This window comes from Synchiropus splendidus, chromosome 19 (genome assembly GCF_027744825.2).
Source record: "Synchiropus splendidus isolate RoL2022-P1 chromosome 19, RoL_Sspl_1.0, whole genome shotgun sequence".
In the NCBI taxonomy this organism is placed as follows: Eukaryota; Metazoa; Chordata; class Actinopteri; order Syngnathiformes; family Callionymidae; genus Synchiropus; species Synchiropus splendidus.
The window spans coordinates 6646490-6661127 of record NC_071352.1 but is presented as its reverse complement, the minus strand read 5'-3'; the positions used below and the strand labels follow the sequence as shown (position 1 = coordinate 6661127).

General features: G+C 42.1%; 1 protein-coding gene across 3 annotated transcripts in view; it reads left to right on the top strand.

The window, feature by feature from the left end:
- Positions 1 to 14638, top strand: part of LOC128750607 (cAMP-dependent protein kinase type I-beta regulatory subunit) — a 37211-nt gene that overhangs the window by 1537 nt on the left and 21036 nt on the right. The window contains exons 2-4 of one of the 3 annotated variants that reach the window (XM_053850900.1): positions 284 to 471; positions 7432 to 7602; positions 9315 to 9406. In XM_053850900.1, the coding sequence (XP_053706875.1) occupies positions 298 to 471; positions 7432 to 7602; positions 9315 to 9406 (437 nt within the window). In that variant the 5' untranslated portion in view covers positions 284 to 297. Of the gene's footprint in view, positions 1 to 283; positions 472 to 5562; positions 5711 to 5920; positions 6104 to 7431; positions 7603 to 9314; positions 9407 to 14638 lie in introns of those variants that run through there. The other 2 variants (XM_053850902.1, XM_053850901.1) reach the window with 2 other exon arrangements.

The window sequence follows — 14638 nt, the reverse complement described above, 5'->3', positions numbered from 1 at the left end:
ATTTGCAATGAAAGAATGCTTTTGTACTTTTGTGAAAACAAATTATTTGATGGTTTGAATGACACGTTAATAGTTGAGCTTCATCAAAGCATAATAATAAACTATTGGTCATAAACTCATATATCTGAATTCATATCATGGTGTCCATAGTAAAGGGATATGGCTACCCACACAGACCCTCCTTTTTTGGGCACCCTACTTTGTTCCTGCCACTCACATTCATCCATATTTGTATTCTGTCCCCGCCTCTCATCGTCCACCCTGTTTTCTCCCACCACTACAGAGATAAAAGATAAGATGGCCACCTCCTCCTCTACTCTGGAAGAAGACGAAAGTTTGAAGGGCTGTGAAATTTTTGTGCAGAAGCACAATATCCAGCAGATCCTCAAAGAGTGCATTGTGAACCTTTGCATCGCCAAGCCTGAGCGTCCTATGAAGTTCCTGCGGGAACATTTTGAAAAGCTGGAAAAGGTTGGTGATTTGAATGCTCTGTGTTTGTCCTGGTAAAAGTCCATCAATTTTGTTGGTGATGAATGTGCTATCTTGAAGAAAATATTTTAATTTTACCTATGTGTTTTTGTTATTTTATTTCTACTATATATTTTTCTTGTGCTGCGAATATTGAACATTTTTTAGATTCTATATTGCAACACAGCAATAGTCATGTAACACTGGAAGCAAACTTTACATGATTATTTAAATAGCGGCCACGTTCAGAGGCAATGTTAATAGAAAGCATTCATTTTCAATCATTGAAATTCCCTTCATGCAGTATCTGGGAACAGACTGTTTTTGTCTGCCCTTCTGTCTGCGAAATATGTCACACATTCATTAACAGCTTCAAAGAAGAGCCAGGCTTCTGTCAGGAAGGGAGAAACACAAAAACTGAACCAGGAAACAAAAAGGAAACTGGGCCATCTATTTGCAATCCCAGCAGTCTAGTTGCATTCATTGATTTTTTTTTTTTTTTGTGGGGGCAAATGTTAATAACTCCAGCTCCTGTCACAACTGTAATTTCATTTTTCAAAACAGATGAAATGGGGTCTCTGAGGTGAGGTCTGCTCATATGTTTATCACAAGATGCATCCAACAATGGGCTGCAATTGAATGGTAAAAATAGGTGAGGACATCATCAACACGAGGCGCCTGTGTTGAGTCCTGAGGAAGTTTTCTAGCTTCTACTGCTCATGCCTGGAGGATGAGCTGCTGTCAGTGGTGTGTTTGTGTGTCCTAGCATGTGAGAATCATCAGATCACTAATCTGGAGTTCGGTTTAATGTATTCATTTATGGCCATGTTATGAATGTTCTGACTTCTTATGAAGTGAACTTATGAACTTTTTTAGATTCTGAAATAATTCACCTTGATTCACCTTGAGAGTATCCCCTAAATATAATCACTGACTACCAATTCTGATATTTCCAGAAAATTATATTGCAATCTGTCTGTAGGTTTTTGAGTTGTGTATCGCAGACAACAAGCAGACAAACAAACCAACACAGTTGAAAACATAACCTCCTGGAGGTGGCAGTAACTGGAAAGCCTCCTTACAATGTTTAAGAATTAAAGTTTAAAATTGCCGTTTTTAGATGAGGTGGGAGAAGATTTGTGATCTACTGTAGAGACTCCTTGACAAGCTTGTTCAGGTAGCTAGAAACTATTTTAGGGTTGTTAGAGTTGGCAAGATTCTGATCATGAGGCATCAGTGATGTTCTTCAGGTGTTGACCCAAAGTTCTTGACCAGTGGTGAATGCATTAATGTCAATCTTGAGCTTTGCGGTGTCTGTTGCTCTCCATCCGTCCCTTTTATCCAGGCCCGAATAGACATGAACTCCTCCACCTGATGTCTCCAATTTGGGCAGGATACTCCACACGTCCTGACTGAGAACCATGGTCTTGGACTTAACCCGACTTCGAGATCACATAGCGCACATGCAGCTGCCAACATCAATGGATTTATCAAAAGCTCATTTTCTCAATCTCTGTCTGCAGTTGATAGAATCTACACCTCGACACTCAGCGTGTGTAGGGATTACATGAGAGATTAAAGCACATATATGTTCTAGAAATCCTCATTATAATTCCATGTATTTGTGTGCATAACAATATCTTATGAAACTGAAAAGGTAGGACAGAAATTCCATGCTCTGTTTTCCATGGAAAACAGCCAATGACTAGCAGGCTTCTGTACCTCGAACATTCATGTACATGTAAAAATAATCCCATATACAAATGTCTCAATCCCAAGGATTTGTCTCATGTTGCTCATTTCATTCTCGAGTCACACTTAGAGCCTGCAATTGCTGCTGTTTCCCATCCGTCCTTGCTTCCAAATGGGGTCAGTAACCTAGGCAACGCAGAAGACATGATGCATTTCCTCCTTTTCTGGAGAATCATCAATAATCTTTCTCGATGTCGATGCAAATGCTGCTTATGTATTTAAGCATGTGTGTAGATGAGCAAAACATCAATAGTCCTGAAGTTTTTACTAATTCATGCAGTCAACTTCTGCATTCTTTTTTATTTTTTTGCACCACAAAAGAGCACTTCTCGGTAGACAGTGCAGGAGAATCAAAGATTCTCATCTCCTTCTTATTCATGGTAATAACCCCTTTCATCTGCGCAGTCACAGCTTCAAGATGATGCCTCGGCCTCTCATCATCGCCGGCCGTCGATTGTAGAGATTTAAGCTAATACTTCACACATTAGATACAATATTTTTGTCACACCACTAACGCCTGGATCTCATTAGACGGCGAGAACACTGACGTGTCCAAAAAGCAGAACCACTCAACAGATTGAAGTGCCAGAGCTGTACTTCGTGACGGCGGACATGTCGCCCTGTGTATCAAGTGTGCAGCTGCCATCACAGATGTCTCGTTGAATTTGTCACATTTCGCTTTGCAAGGCTGAACAGCGTGTTCTTGCATCGGTAAAGTGCCCGGTGTAATTTTAAGAGGCACTTGGAATTAAGATGAATTACCTGCTCTTCTTCCTTCAGCGTTTCCCATCAGTGGTTGTCTCTCTTTCAACATATCTTCTTCATGCCGTTATATACCACACCTGAACCTCTGTTTGTGGAGGCCTTGTTATCTTTTTTTAAAATTAGAATTAGAAGAGGAAAAGGATTCATAACTGTATAAAATTAGAGTAAGAAAACATGTTCAATATGAGTGCCAACATAGATTTTTTTCACCTGCTCATAGTCGCCTGAGAATCATCCATCAAATCCCACTAATCTCAGTGTAAACAACCCACACTTTAAGCTATGGCACCTCACTGCTATCTGTGTCAGCATTCTGATAATTTGCTATGCTAATAGAAAACAAGATGTGGCTGCCACAATGTATGCTTTAGCTCACTCCAATGTAAGCAAAAACAAGTTGCTGACTAGCAACTGAGTCAGTCTTTTTGCTGGATTGTTTCCATTTACATTATCAAGTATAGATTCTTAAAACCCTTTGTGTCTTGTCTTTTCTTGCTGCTAAATTATGTTGTGAAGTTTTCTTGAGTGTAAGTTGGAGCTGGCCTGTGTAGGGTATGAACTCACAACAAGATCGTGTCCTATGACAAGCATACTGTATACTGTGACGACTGTACTCACATGGGTGTCATAAGTTTAAACCCCATGTCCACTCCAGGCTATCATCCTCTTTGCACCTTTATCTTTCATAAGTTGGTCTCCTGCGCACACTGCTCTTCTACTTTTTCAAAACCTGTCGGCTGTTACTGATCATGCTTAGAACTGTGAAGTGTTTTTTTGAATTTTTGGTTGTGACCTACTATGAAAGGATCACATCCCATTCTCTCCTTTCAGTCACACCTTGTTTTTTTAAGATGGGATGTTGCAAGTCTTAAGATAACAAACCCCCTCGTGTCCGTGCTTGTGTTTGTGCAGAAGGAAGTAGGAGGCTTAGACCTCTTCTCACTTACTGCTTTGACAGGTAAAACAAGAGCAACAGACACTGCTCCTGTGGTGGTCGTCTTTTGTTCTCCTTCATCTGAGCATCGCTAGTCACTGTGAGCACGGGGAGAAATGGTCACAGTGTTGACCAGTCTCTAAAGGGTGGTGGAGAAAGTCTTTGTTAGCTACCTGTTACTTGTACTTTTACTCAGATATATATCTTTGCAAACACTACTATAGATAATTATAACTATCTGATTTCATCCTTTGTTTTTAGCCATTTCAATCCCATGGTTATTTACAATGATAGTCATAAGCGTCATTGTAGTTTTACACGCTGCATGGGTCTCTAATTGACTGAGAAGCAGTTACATTCACCAACAGCCACATGAAAAAAGTGAGTCAGCTTTATTACGAGGCAAAAATGATTATTATAAATTATTGTAGACACAGAGAGTGCAATAAGAGTTAAACAGACATTTCTTTCTTTTTATGTTTAGCTCCTCATGTTGCTGAGGAGATTCCTACATGAAGTTATTTTAGAAAAACCCAATATTCTTCATAAATTTGATAATTTCAGAACTCATCCTTCAACCTCATTCAACCAAATTTATAGATTTAAAATAGCTGCCATGCAAAGAGTTTGAAACAGAGCATTCTATTGTAAGCATGACTTTAAATTGCTTTAGAATTTAAGAGATCTTTGCTTTTATTACAGTAGTAAGTTTTACAATTTTTGTTGATCATTGACGTCTACAGTGTAGAAAGTAATTTGTTGGGCTATCTGCCTAGTCCTCACATCCCCTTCATACAGAACCTTCTGGCCATTGTGGTACTGTAATGGTGTGGAACAGAGTGATGAGTCGACTGCTGGCTCGGCTGGAGGCTCAGCTCCCCATGCTTCATTACCTGTGTGTGTTTGTGTGGCACGCTGTTGTTTTTGGTTCACTCGCAGGCTTTCAGCGGAGAGTGACGTCTCCTGCAGCCGGCTAGCTGCAGAGAGGCATCCATTATGGATGTTTTCTTTCCTTGGGTATTATAAAATGCTGTTTGTTTTTGTGCTTCAAGGAGAATTATTAATAGATTTATTTTCATTTACAGAAAACAGTTTGGGAAGGCCTTTCCAAGGCAACTGATAATCAGATGGTGATATCTGGTGTTTTTGTGCTAAGGTCAGATGGAATCAATAATTAAAACTCAAAACATGTTCAGAACATTCACAACATGGCAAACTTATTATGCAGTATAACTGGTAAGTTGAGGCCTCAAAGTCAGCTAATGTTGAGCTTCTTACCTGACCTTGAATGTGTAGTGCTTAACTACTGTAGGTACATGCACAATAGGATTGGGTCAGCTAAAACTAGCTCACAGAGATGAAAGAGAAAGAGCTCAGATGAAAGTACAGTTGTAGCGCACCACTTCAACTGGCTACCTCTTTAAGAACAGAAGTACAAACGGAGGACAGTGAAGAAGAAACATCAAAATGTTCTGCCTCAGCCGTCTTGTTGTATTTGTAGCTGGCAAGTGCGACGACAATATCATGATCTAGAAGCAATTCGGTTGTCATCACATTGTATTTGCCCTCGCTGGGAGCGCTCAGACAAAAAGCATCGAGTCAGCGGTCTCTGACTGTGGCGTACGCACACGGGGTGTACATAATGTTGCTGATGGGATTCAGAACACGCCGGCCAGCCATTTGGCCAGAACAGAAGTCCATCTCGCTGGTGTGAGCTGAGTGAGAGTTGAAGTGTGAGTGAGAAGGAAGCCGGCTGTCAACAGACGTCAGAGCTCAAGTGTATCAATCTAGGTGAGTGAAGCTCCTTCGCTTCCTGCTCACAAACAAGGATGCTCGTGGTACCCTGTTGTCATAGTGACAGGGAGGCAGGCAGCGTTACACGCTTATTGCATCGCCTGATTGTATTGAAGTGAGAGAGAAAGAGGACCGAAGCCGAGGATGGAAAGCAGACAGAGTTGCGCAGCAGTGACGGAGAGAAGTGCTTTTTGCTTTTGTCGTGTTCTTTAACTGCAGGAGGATTGTAGCTGCTTCACTTTCTTTTACGTCAAAGTTGGACTATCTCCTATGTAGTGAGCATGGTGATCCCTATGTGATGTCTGTGAGATCAGTGTTGGCCATGTTTATTGTGGGAAACTTAATGACCCTCACAGGCTGAGGGGCCCATCCGGGGCCTGTAATGACATGGTAATTACCTCCGAGTTACATTTTAGAAATTGCACGCGGTTTGCTGACTAATGTGTTTCCTAATTTCCCAGTTTCTCTGTGTCTGTTTGCATCTATGTTTCCTTAGCCTACTGTTTGTGCACTCATTGCAAATGCGTCTGTTTGTCCGTGTTCAAGTGTTTTTGGCAACGCTCTCTTCTGGATGTCTGCCCTCAACAAGTGACTGTGTCAGCATAAAAACATTGTTTGGCGAGGTTGGTTCACGTATTTACGAGAGTGCATTCAGCTTTATTCCAGCCAAGTCGTGCATCTGTCACCTTAAGATGGAGCAAGAGGGAGGGGGCTGGAGAGAGCGTTCGATAAAAGAATTCAAGCGGTGTTTTGAAATGTATACTTACAGATGTCGTTTTTTTCTAAGTGTCTTTGTGATTTATTTATAGTCACTGTATTTTATTTTGGTTTTCAAAGAGGAGACGGGCATTTAGTTGACACTCCAGGTTGCTTTGCTAATGGGTAATTTTAGTTTTTATGACAGTCAATAAGCAGCGACAATTGATGCGACTGGTTACATCAGTAATTACATCACACCCGGAGTAATTACATCAATAGCTGAAGGCAACCGACATCCCGGTGTGACATAAGTTGCCATTTAAATGCATTTTTTTTTATAGTTTGTGATCAAATGGGCCTGTTATTTTGAATTTCCAGTCCCATACGCTGAATAATAATAAAAAGAACAGGCACACACACCTTGTATTCCTTCGAGGAGGTTGGAGGAGCCTATCCCACCTGTGCAAGGACACTCTGAATAGTTTCCCAGTGCATAGCACGGTACTTCGATCTCATATGTTTTAGTGATTCCAGCTAGCCACGCCAACGTGCTATTTGAGCTTAAATTTCATTTTGAACTGTTGGTTTCTTCCTATTGTGTCTCAAAGTATTGTTAACAAAATAGAGCGAGTAGATATATACTGTTGTTTTCCCATGTTTCTTTCTCATTTTGGGCTTGTTTTTGTGCATTTGTCAACATTAGCGGCACAAAATATTGGCCGTCATCCTTCTTGTTTCAACAGGCCTTTAGAGCTTTCATTGTGTAATCATGCTAATGTGATAATTAAGCTTTCCATTCATAATTCATCACATTCAGGGTGTTCCATATTTGAAACGACGTTCACCTAAAGGGATCCAGCATCGCTTTGATGTCTTTATCCCTGTTAGTCATGAAGTGAGAGGTGAATACCTCAACAGATGAGCTTGTGTGTGTTACACCCAAAGCATTAACATTTGACCGTCTTTGGTTCAGGTTGTTTGGATTGTTGGTAACTTGTCTTTATTTCTCATCCTTGCAGGAAGAATGCAAGCAGATCATGGCCCGGCAGAAATCTAACAGCCAGTCGGACTCACATGATGACGAGGTCTCCCCGCCACCACCCAACCCGGTCGTCAAAGCCCGGCGCCGCAGAGGGGGCGTCAGTGCCGAGGTCTACACTGAGGAGGACGCAGTCAGTTACGTGCGCAAGGTAAGTTGGAATGGAATCGAGGGTGCAGAACGAACACCCTAGTCATGCATCAGTGATGTTGCCATGCGTAGCGGTTACTAACTTCAGACATTAATTGCGTGGTAATGACATGATGGCATGATCCCAAATCACCCTTCTGTCATCCCATGGCTACTCAAGCATTTGTCGCTCGTGTCAAGAGCACATGCTTGCATGCTCTGATGTCTCCACGTACTGTTGCTGTGACGTTTATCTCCCTCAAGAGGCTTGAGCAGTCTTACTTGGAAAGCACTCAGAAGGTGCAGACCTCTGCCATGCCACTGGTTTATAACCATGTCAGTTTTTTAATATCTTATATAGCATTTCAAATATTGTTGATTGCAATGAGCTCAAAGGGACAGCAGTTGGCAGTAAAAAAACTGAAAAACTCATCTGTTCTTTATTTTTTTTTGCTTACAGACAGATTTTTTTTACAGATTTACATGAACTGAGCATGAATGTGCAGAAGAATAAGAGGAGTTCAATATTTTGACTTGACTGTGTCATTTTACTGGTGACTCACTCCAGGAATTAAGCTGATGCTCCCTAACTGTTTCTACAGTTGTGTGTTTTGCAACAAACCCCCTTCTAAAGTGAACGTCATGTTCCAGTACTGGACTTTTCCCTGCTCTGTTTACTATATTATATTAGTATCATTAAAGCGTTCATATTTGAAACATTAATTTTATTTTGAATTTAACTGTAAAACAAGATGCATAGTTGACCCACAAATTGTTTGGCATGTTTACTCATGCATGAGCTGTGAAATAGTTTTTCAAAAGTGAAGACCTCATTTTGTGGCTGAAAAGCAGTGTGTACTGTCTGTGGTCTTAGTGGGTCATACAGTAAAGTCATATTTAAAATCTAAAATGGCTCTTTTTTTCGAAACGCAGAGTGTCCTATTTGGCAAGAAAACCAGCTGTGTTTAGAAATCCATCGGGGATCAATCCTCAAACCGGATCAATCTGAAACTACCTCTTAATCCCTCCGGGTGTCTGTGTTCTCAAGCAGTTTCCAGGCCAGGCCACACTTTAATTTCTTCAGTCCAACCCTCATACATTTGTGCGTTTAGACGCTCATGCATGTTATATTTTATATGTGATGTGGTTGGGTGTCTATTACGCGTGCATGATGTGCACTTTGCTACGCGGCTGTCTTCATGTGGAGACATCTGTTGCTTGAACTTAATTGCAGCTTGCCCCCTCCTCTCCGCCACTCCACATTCTTCCATCTGTACAGTCATCCCGTCTTAAACAATGCTTTCCCATTTCTGTTACTTGTTCACTTGTCTTATATTCTCAAATATACTTTTGTGATGTCCTCTCATAAATACAGGGCTGGGTGACTTTGTTGTGGCTACGCACCCTGCCAGTCCCATCCCATAAGCACACGCCATTGCGCCTGGGACATGAAAATGCATGTTTTATGAATGAGTTCAAGCTCCATGTGACTGTGCGAGGGCTGTGAGACATTTCGAGTGTAATCCCTGAACAGATGGGCTTTCCCAAAAATACACAGACACACGTGCAGGATATTCCTTTCAGCATTTGCCAATATGCCGCTCTTTAATTACTCAATTTAGGCCTCTTTTGAAGTCGGGCTTATTATGTGTTTGCGCTGGTTTGTTTCATGTTTCCACCTGCACAATGTTGTTGCACGTTACTGCAGCGCGTCTCACCACTTTCCCTGCACAGGTGATCCCCAAGGACTACAAGACCATGACGGCCCTGGCCAAGGCCATTTCCAAAAACGTCCTGTTTGCTCACCTCGACGATAATGAGAGAAGGTGGGTGGTGGTGTGATCTCAATGTGAAGTTGGAACAGATGGTTGGTCTGCATGTGTGAGTGAGCGATTGGTGCGGAAAATGTTGTTTTTGTCGTTAACTTTATTGCTCACAGTCACAGTGTTCCCTTGTTTTCTGCCTTCATACCGCAGACACTGCTCGTGCTGTGAGTCACCACAAATATTTATCTAATTTAATCTACATGCATAGAGATAGAAGTAACTGTAATTTAATGGCGCACCGCTTTCACCACTTTCTCATGCGATTATTGTCTACAAATCTGTAGAAATTGGAATGTGTTTATTGTGCTTCTTGTTTGACATGATATCCGGCAAAACATTGCTTGTTTTTGATAAGTCTGTTGTGGCTCACACTCAACAGTTGTCTTGCTGAAAGAGCCTAACTACTTCCCATCTTTTTTCCATTTGTCATGCCATCTGCTTGGATTCATTATTGTTCTCATCAACCATTCTCTTTCCCTGACACTCCAGCTTGGCTCCGACAGGGGAAGTGGGTGTCGGTGGCTGGAGAGTGGGACAGCCAGACGGAATAGTGTTTCATTGGCGCACAGAATCCATTATTGCCCCATGAAGAGGAAAGAACTGAGGCTTTCCTGTTGGCTTCCTCTGACAAAACCCATGCAGACTCTTTCCAGCCTTTTCGTCAGCTGACAATTAGCTTAGACCTTCGCAGCCGACATGCTGCCTCTGATTACATGTCAGTGCCTCTGTCGCAGCCCTGAGTGCAACATGTAATAAACCTGGACAGGCTGACAGAGCCTGGTTTTGGGTGGCTGATGTTGTAAAATGAATTAACAGTAAAAAAAAAAACTTTTCAGCATGGGAGCATTAACAATGATGATTTCATGTGCATGAGATCAGTGGGTTCGCCTGCCCATGTCATCTTGTCTCCCTAGTCATGTAATATAATGCATGATGTAGAGTCTGCTGGACTGGCTGCCATGTTGGATGTTAGGCTGCACACAACAGGATTTGATTCTGCAGACACAGGAATGTTCTTTAGGGAGATGTGGGTGAATAATTATGAACACCGGGCAGCTGCTTAAAATTGAATTTGCTTAACAGAATATGAAAGTAAGGACTTGATTAACTCTCGATTGGAAATCTCTCGGGATCCCTCAAATGGATGCGTCTGGCGACTGAAAATATCTCGAAGGAAACGGCCGTGAAAAGTTCAGGATGTGCTGTCCTCATTCTTAGCTGGTCTTTTGTCAACTAATGAAGCACCTTTTCTGACTTAGTCGCATTGCAGTTGCACTGCAGTTCTGTGCCTCTAGTGACAGAGTTGCATTGATGAATGGCCATTGTGATGCCCCAAACTTCATGATACCTGCACCCAGTCGTCAAACATGTCCATTTAGACGATGCAGACTGCCGTGTAAGGAAAGATTATTTCATGTTCAGAAGCTTCTACTTGATACCTTTTTTGGTTGTGGAGCTAAACCACAGTGTCAGTTGATAACTTCTGATGTTTTCAGTAGGTGTCTCCAGTCATTATTTATTAAGGAAATCACATTTAAATCAAATCAAATTTGCATAAGTTCAGGTTCATGGAAATGACAAGGAAGTATAATAATGTAACTGTTTCCTTGGGCAGCATGTGCAGCGACCTCTCTTACCCTCACAGCTCATTGGCCTCAGGTGAAGTTCACTCCACAGGGATGTGTCATTTGGGAATTTAAATGTATAGAACACGCTTCGTGGAGTATGGTTCCACAATAAGGTACAGTACTCAGCCTACCGTGTTTTGTGAAAGACAGGGACTAAATCTATGTCAAATGCGGCTTTAGAGTAATGGTTTTTGCACACTGTCTGGTATCCATGAAGTAATAGTGTGAAACACTGTTTGAATGTGCCCAAGCCACTGGGGACTGACGCACATGAGCAGATGGAGGTTGACCGTACCCGCCTGATTCCTCCTCGCTCTTCCTTCTGTTCTGCTAGCAGCTGTCCGTTTAGTTCCTCCGACACCATTCAACTGCCTGGCTGAGAATATTTCTGACTGTCAACAACAGGAGCCCATTAGTGAGGTTAGACCTTTGCTGGATGTGACACTCCTTCGTGACTGTGGTGAAGCAATTTGTCCAGTAATTGTCTCTAATGTGATGACATTAATATTCTGCTTTGTCTGTGTGGATGATGACACTAATAAGCCAGAGTCCTCTGTGCTAATGGGTCAGTGAAAACAACTTGTACGATTAGTCACTCAGCAGGTTGCGAAACCTGAGCAGCAAATGATTTGTCCCATAATAGTCCTTATGAAATGCTTTTATCCCTCTCAGTACTGGTCAGTGGATGTCTCTTCTGTTTTTCAGCCCCTTCCAGTTCTCTATTTAATCTTTCATCGCTACTTTTTATTCCTACTTTTCATCCTCTCCTCTCATAATGTCATCTCTTGGGTTTCCGAAGAATTCAAAGCACTCGTACCGGCTGTCTGAGCAGCACATTGGGATGAGCCTAATAACAGGCTAAGTTGACAGGGGTGGCATTTTCCGACTTTCTCAATATTGGTCATGCCATTTTCCACAAATCTTTCTCGAGGCGCGCCAGGTTGCATTCAAGACCATGATTTTGTGATCATTATTTATAGCTCGTGCTACTGAAGAAATGTAGTTTGCTGTGCCTATTTATAGTCATTTTAAAGTACAGTAATAATATTGTGGTTGACAAATACCTGTACAGGAAATGAATTCAGTGGATCATGAAGTGTAAGTTTACTGTCTCTTTAGCTATGGTGAAAGCATGTAGTGTGGAATTGCTCCGAGAGAGGAAGAGTGGAATTGTATAAGGGAGCACCTGTGAGGGTCGTGGAGGATGTGAATGAGGACAGCGAGACAGACATGAGGTGTGCTGTAGGAGTGACATATAGGATCGAGGTGAAAGCAGGATTACATTAAAGCTCTGCTCAGGTATTTTTGGACCTTGATGTTTGCTGATGATATAGTCATATGCAGGGGGAGTATGGAGGAACTGAATTACAGGTATGAACTGAAGATGAATAAAGAGACTGAATACATATAATCATCCAGAGTAATGGCTGTAGATGAAAGGAGGCAAAGGAGAGAGAGCAGGCTGGGTGGAATGGGTGGAGAAGACTGTGATGTTAGAGAAGCCGCGAGAGTGTACGGGAGGACAGTATGGGGTCCTTCCATAATATCTGGATTCGAGACAAGAAGACAGAAGTTTAGTTATTAGTGGATGGACACAACGTTGGGGAGGCCAGTAGACAGAAGGAGAGGAAGGACAGTGGATGTTGGAAAAAGGAAAATACTAACTACATTTCTGGATTTCTCTCACAAGCGTCTTTGGTGATGAGAATTGAGTTCCTGTGGAGTTCCATCCCCATCGCTACAAAGCATTTTGGGGATTATGTTATCATGCGACACACAAGCACTGAACGTCATCAAGAATGCATATCAAAATTTTCCCAGTGGTTCTGCTCCAGCTGCTGGAGAACTGTCTTTGATTCTCAAACCATACCATATGTCAAATTTCATGGCTGTAATGTTCCACCAGCCGTGTGCATGTATGGCAATCTCTTGCCAGCTGTCCAAGATTCTGATGCTTTTTAAGATCATGAAAAATACCCACAGAAGGATGGAAATATGTATAGCTGGTGCTTTAAAAGCTGGATTCACTGACGCTCGAGAAGGTGCAACTCACAATTAAAATTGAATTTTGTAGAGGTGGTCAGCAGCCAATGAAGTCCAGATTTCTTTCTTACAACCTGACATAATAGGTCTACTCAGAGGTGGTGCTTACCTCATCCTGTCTGCTTTAATCCTCTAATTAACAAGCTGAATAATGAGTCGATGAAGTGACCGATTAGTTGGCCTTTCACCCCTAAACCCTGACCTTTGCACCTCCTCAATGGGCCGTTGTCGATAGACGGGGAACATCTTTAGTGTACTGGTGCAGTGTGTGTGAAACCCGAAGAGGTACAGAGACAAAAATAAATAAATGAAAGAAAGACTGAGTGACAGAGTAGTTAGACAAACAAAAGTAAATGGAAGTCAAGACACTGTCTGTGAGCGCTTGTCTTATGCTCCAGCTGGAGTTTATTTGAAGCCTGACTAATCTGGTGAGGAAAAATGAAAACATTTAATGCTGTTTTTGTTTGTTGTTCAGCCGTATCAGTTTTTGGCTAATCTACATCTACGCCATAGATTAGTAACTTGAGCTGTAAACAGGAGCTTGAGTATGTTTTATTGAAAACACAGACACATTTTTGTTTACAATAAACAATTGAAACAGATGTGGTTTAAATGGTTAAAGGCAGTCAAGCTTCTATGGAACACAAGTGAGTCATTACCACCAGCTGCCTGTAGGAGGTGAACTGACCCACTCACCAGTATGGATTCTCTTGCTATGTTGTTCTCATACATGAGGACGGTCACAAGAAAATAATTAAAATTTAAAACAATCTCCAGTGAAGTTGACTGTTTGTGTCTCGCCTTTATGGTTGTTTGTCTTCCCCTATCAGTGACGTCTCTGTGTGTTCAGGTGGGAAAGTGAGGATGTTTGACTCCCTGACGATGATTTGTATTTTATGACTGGCCGAGCGGCGCAAATAATAAACAAATTAGCATTTCTCTGTTGCTTAGACTGTTTGTATTTCCTGTCACACTCGTTCCCTCCCTGACTCTTTGTGTGCGCTCATCCTTCCTGTGAGCCTGGTGGTCCTCCATTTCTCTCTTTTCAGACTCTCTCTCTTCTCTTCCTGTCCTCTCTCAGCCATGCAGGCTTATTCACATCTACATCCACACTTCGATTCGGGCCCTCCCCCACATTTATGTGTAGTCTTTTCTCTCCGTCCCCTGCATGGCTTTGTGCTGCTGCCACAATGCCAGGGGCCAGGCGATGAGGTCACTCTCCACAGGAGAGCTGCAGGCCTGACTGAACTTCCATCCCCATCACAATCCAAATCATAGAGCAGCGTAGTGGTCTTCCACCACATCCGCACTGTCTCCATCACTTTTAGGGGTGCGGCATGTGCGTAAACACTAATGGAAGTCATATGTATTTTCCTAAAAGTTTGATGCATTTGCATTTGATGAGTGAGAATCTGTGGAAGAACTCAACCCAGGAGGTTCTGAGAAATTAGTCTGATACAGTGTTTAGCATCTACGTTCCAACCTGCTGCCTTCCCCTCCCCTTGGCTTCTCTCCCCATCATTCATTTCTCCCTCCTGTACCTTAGAAAAAGTGAGTCATA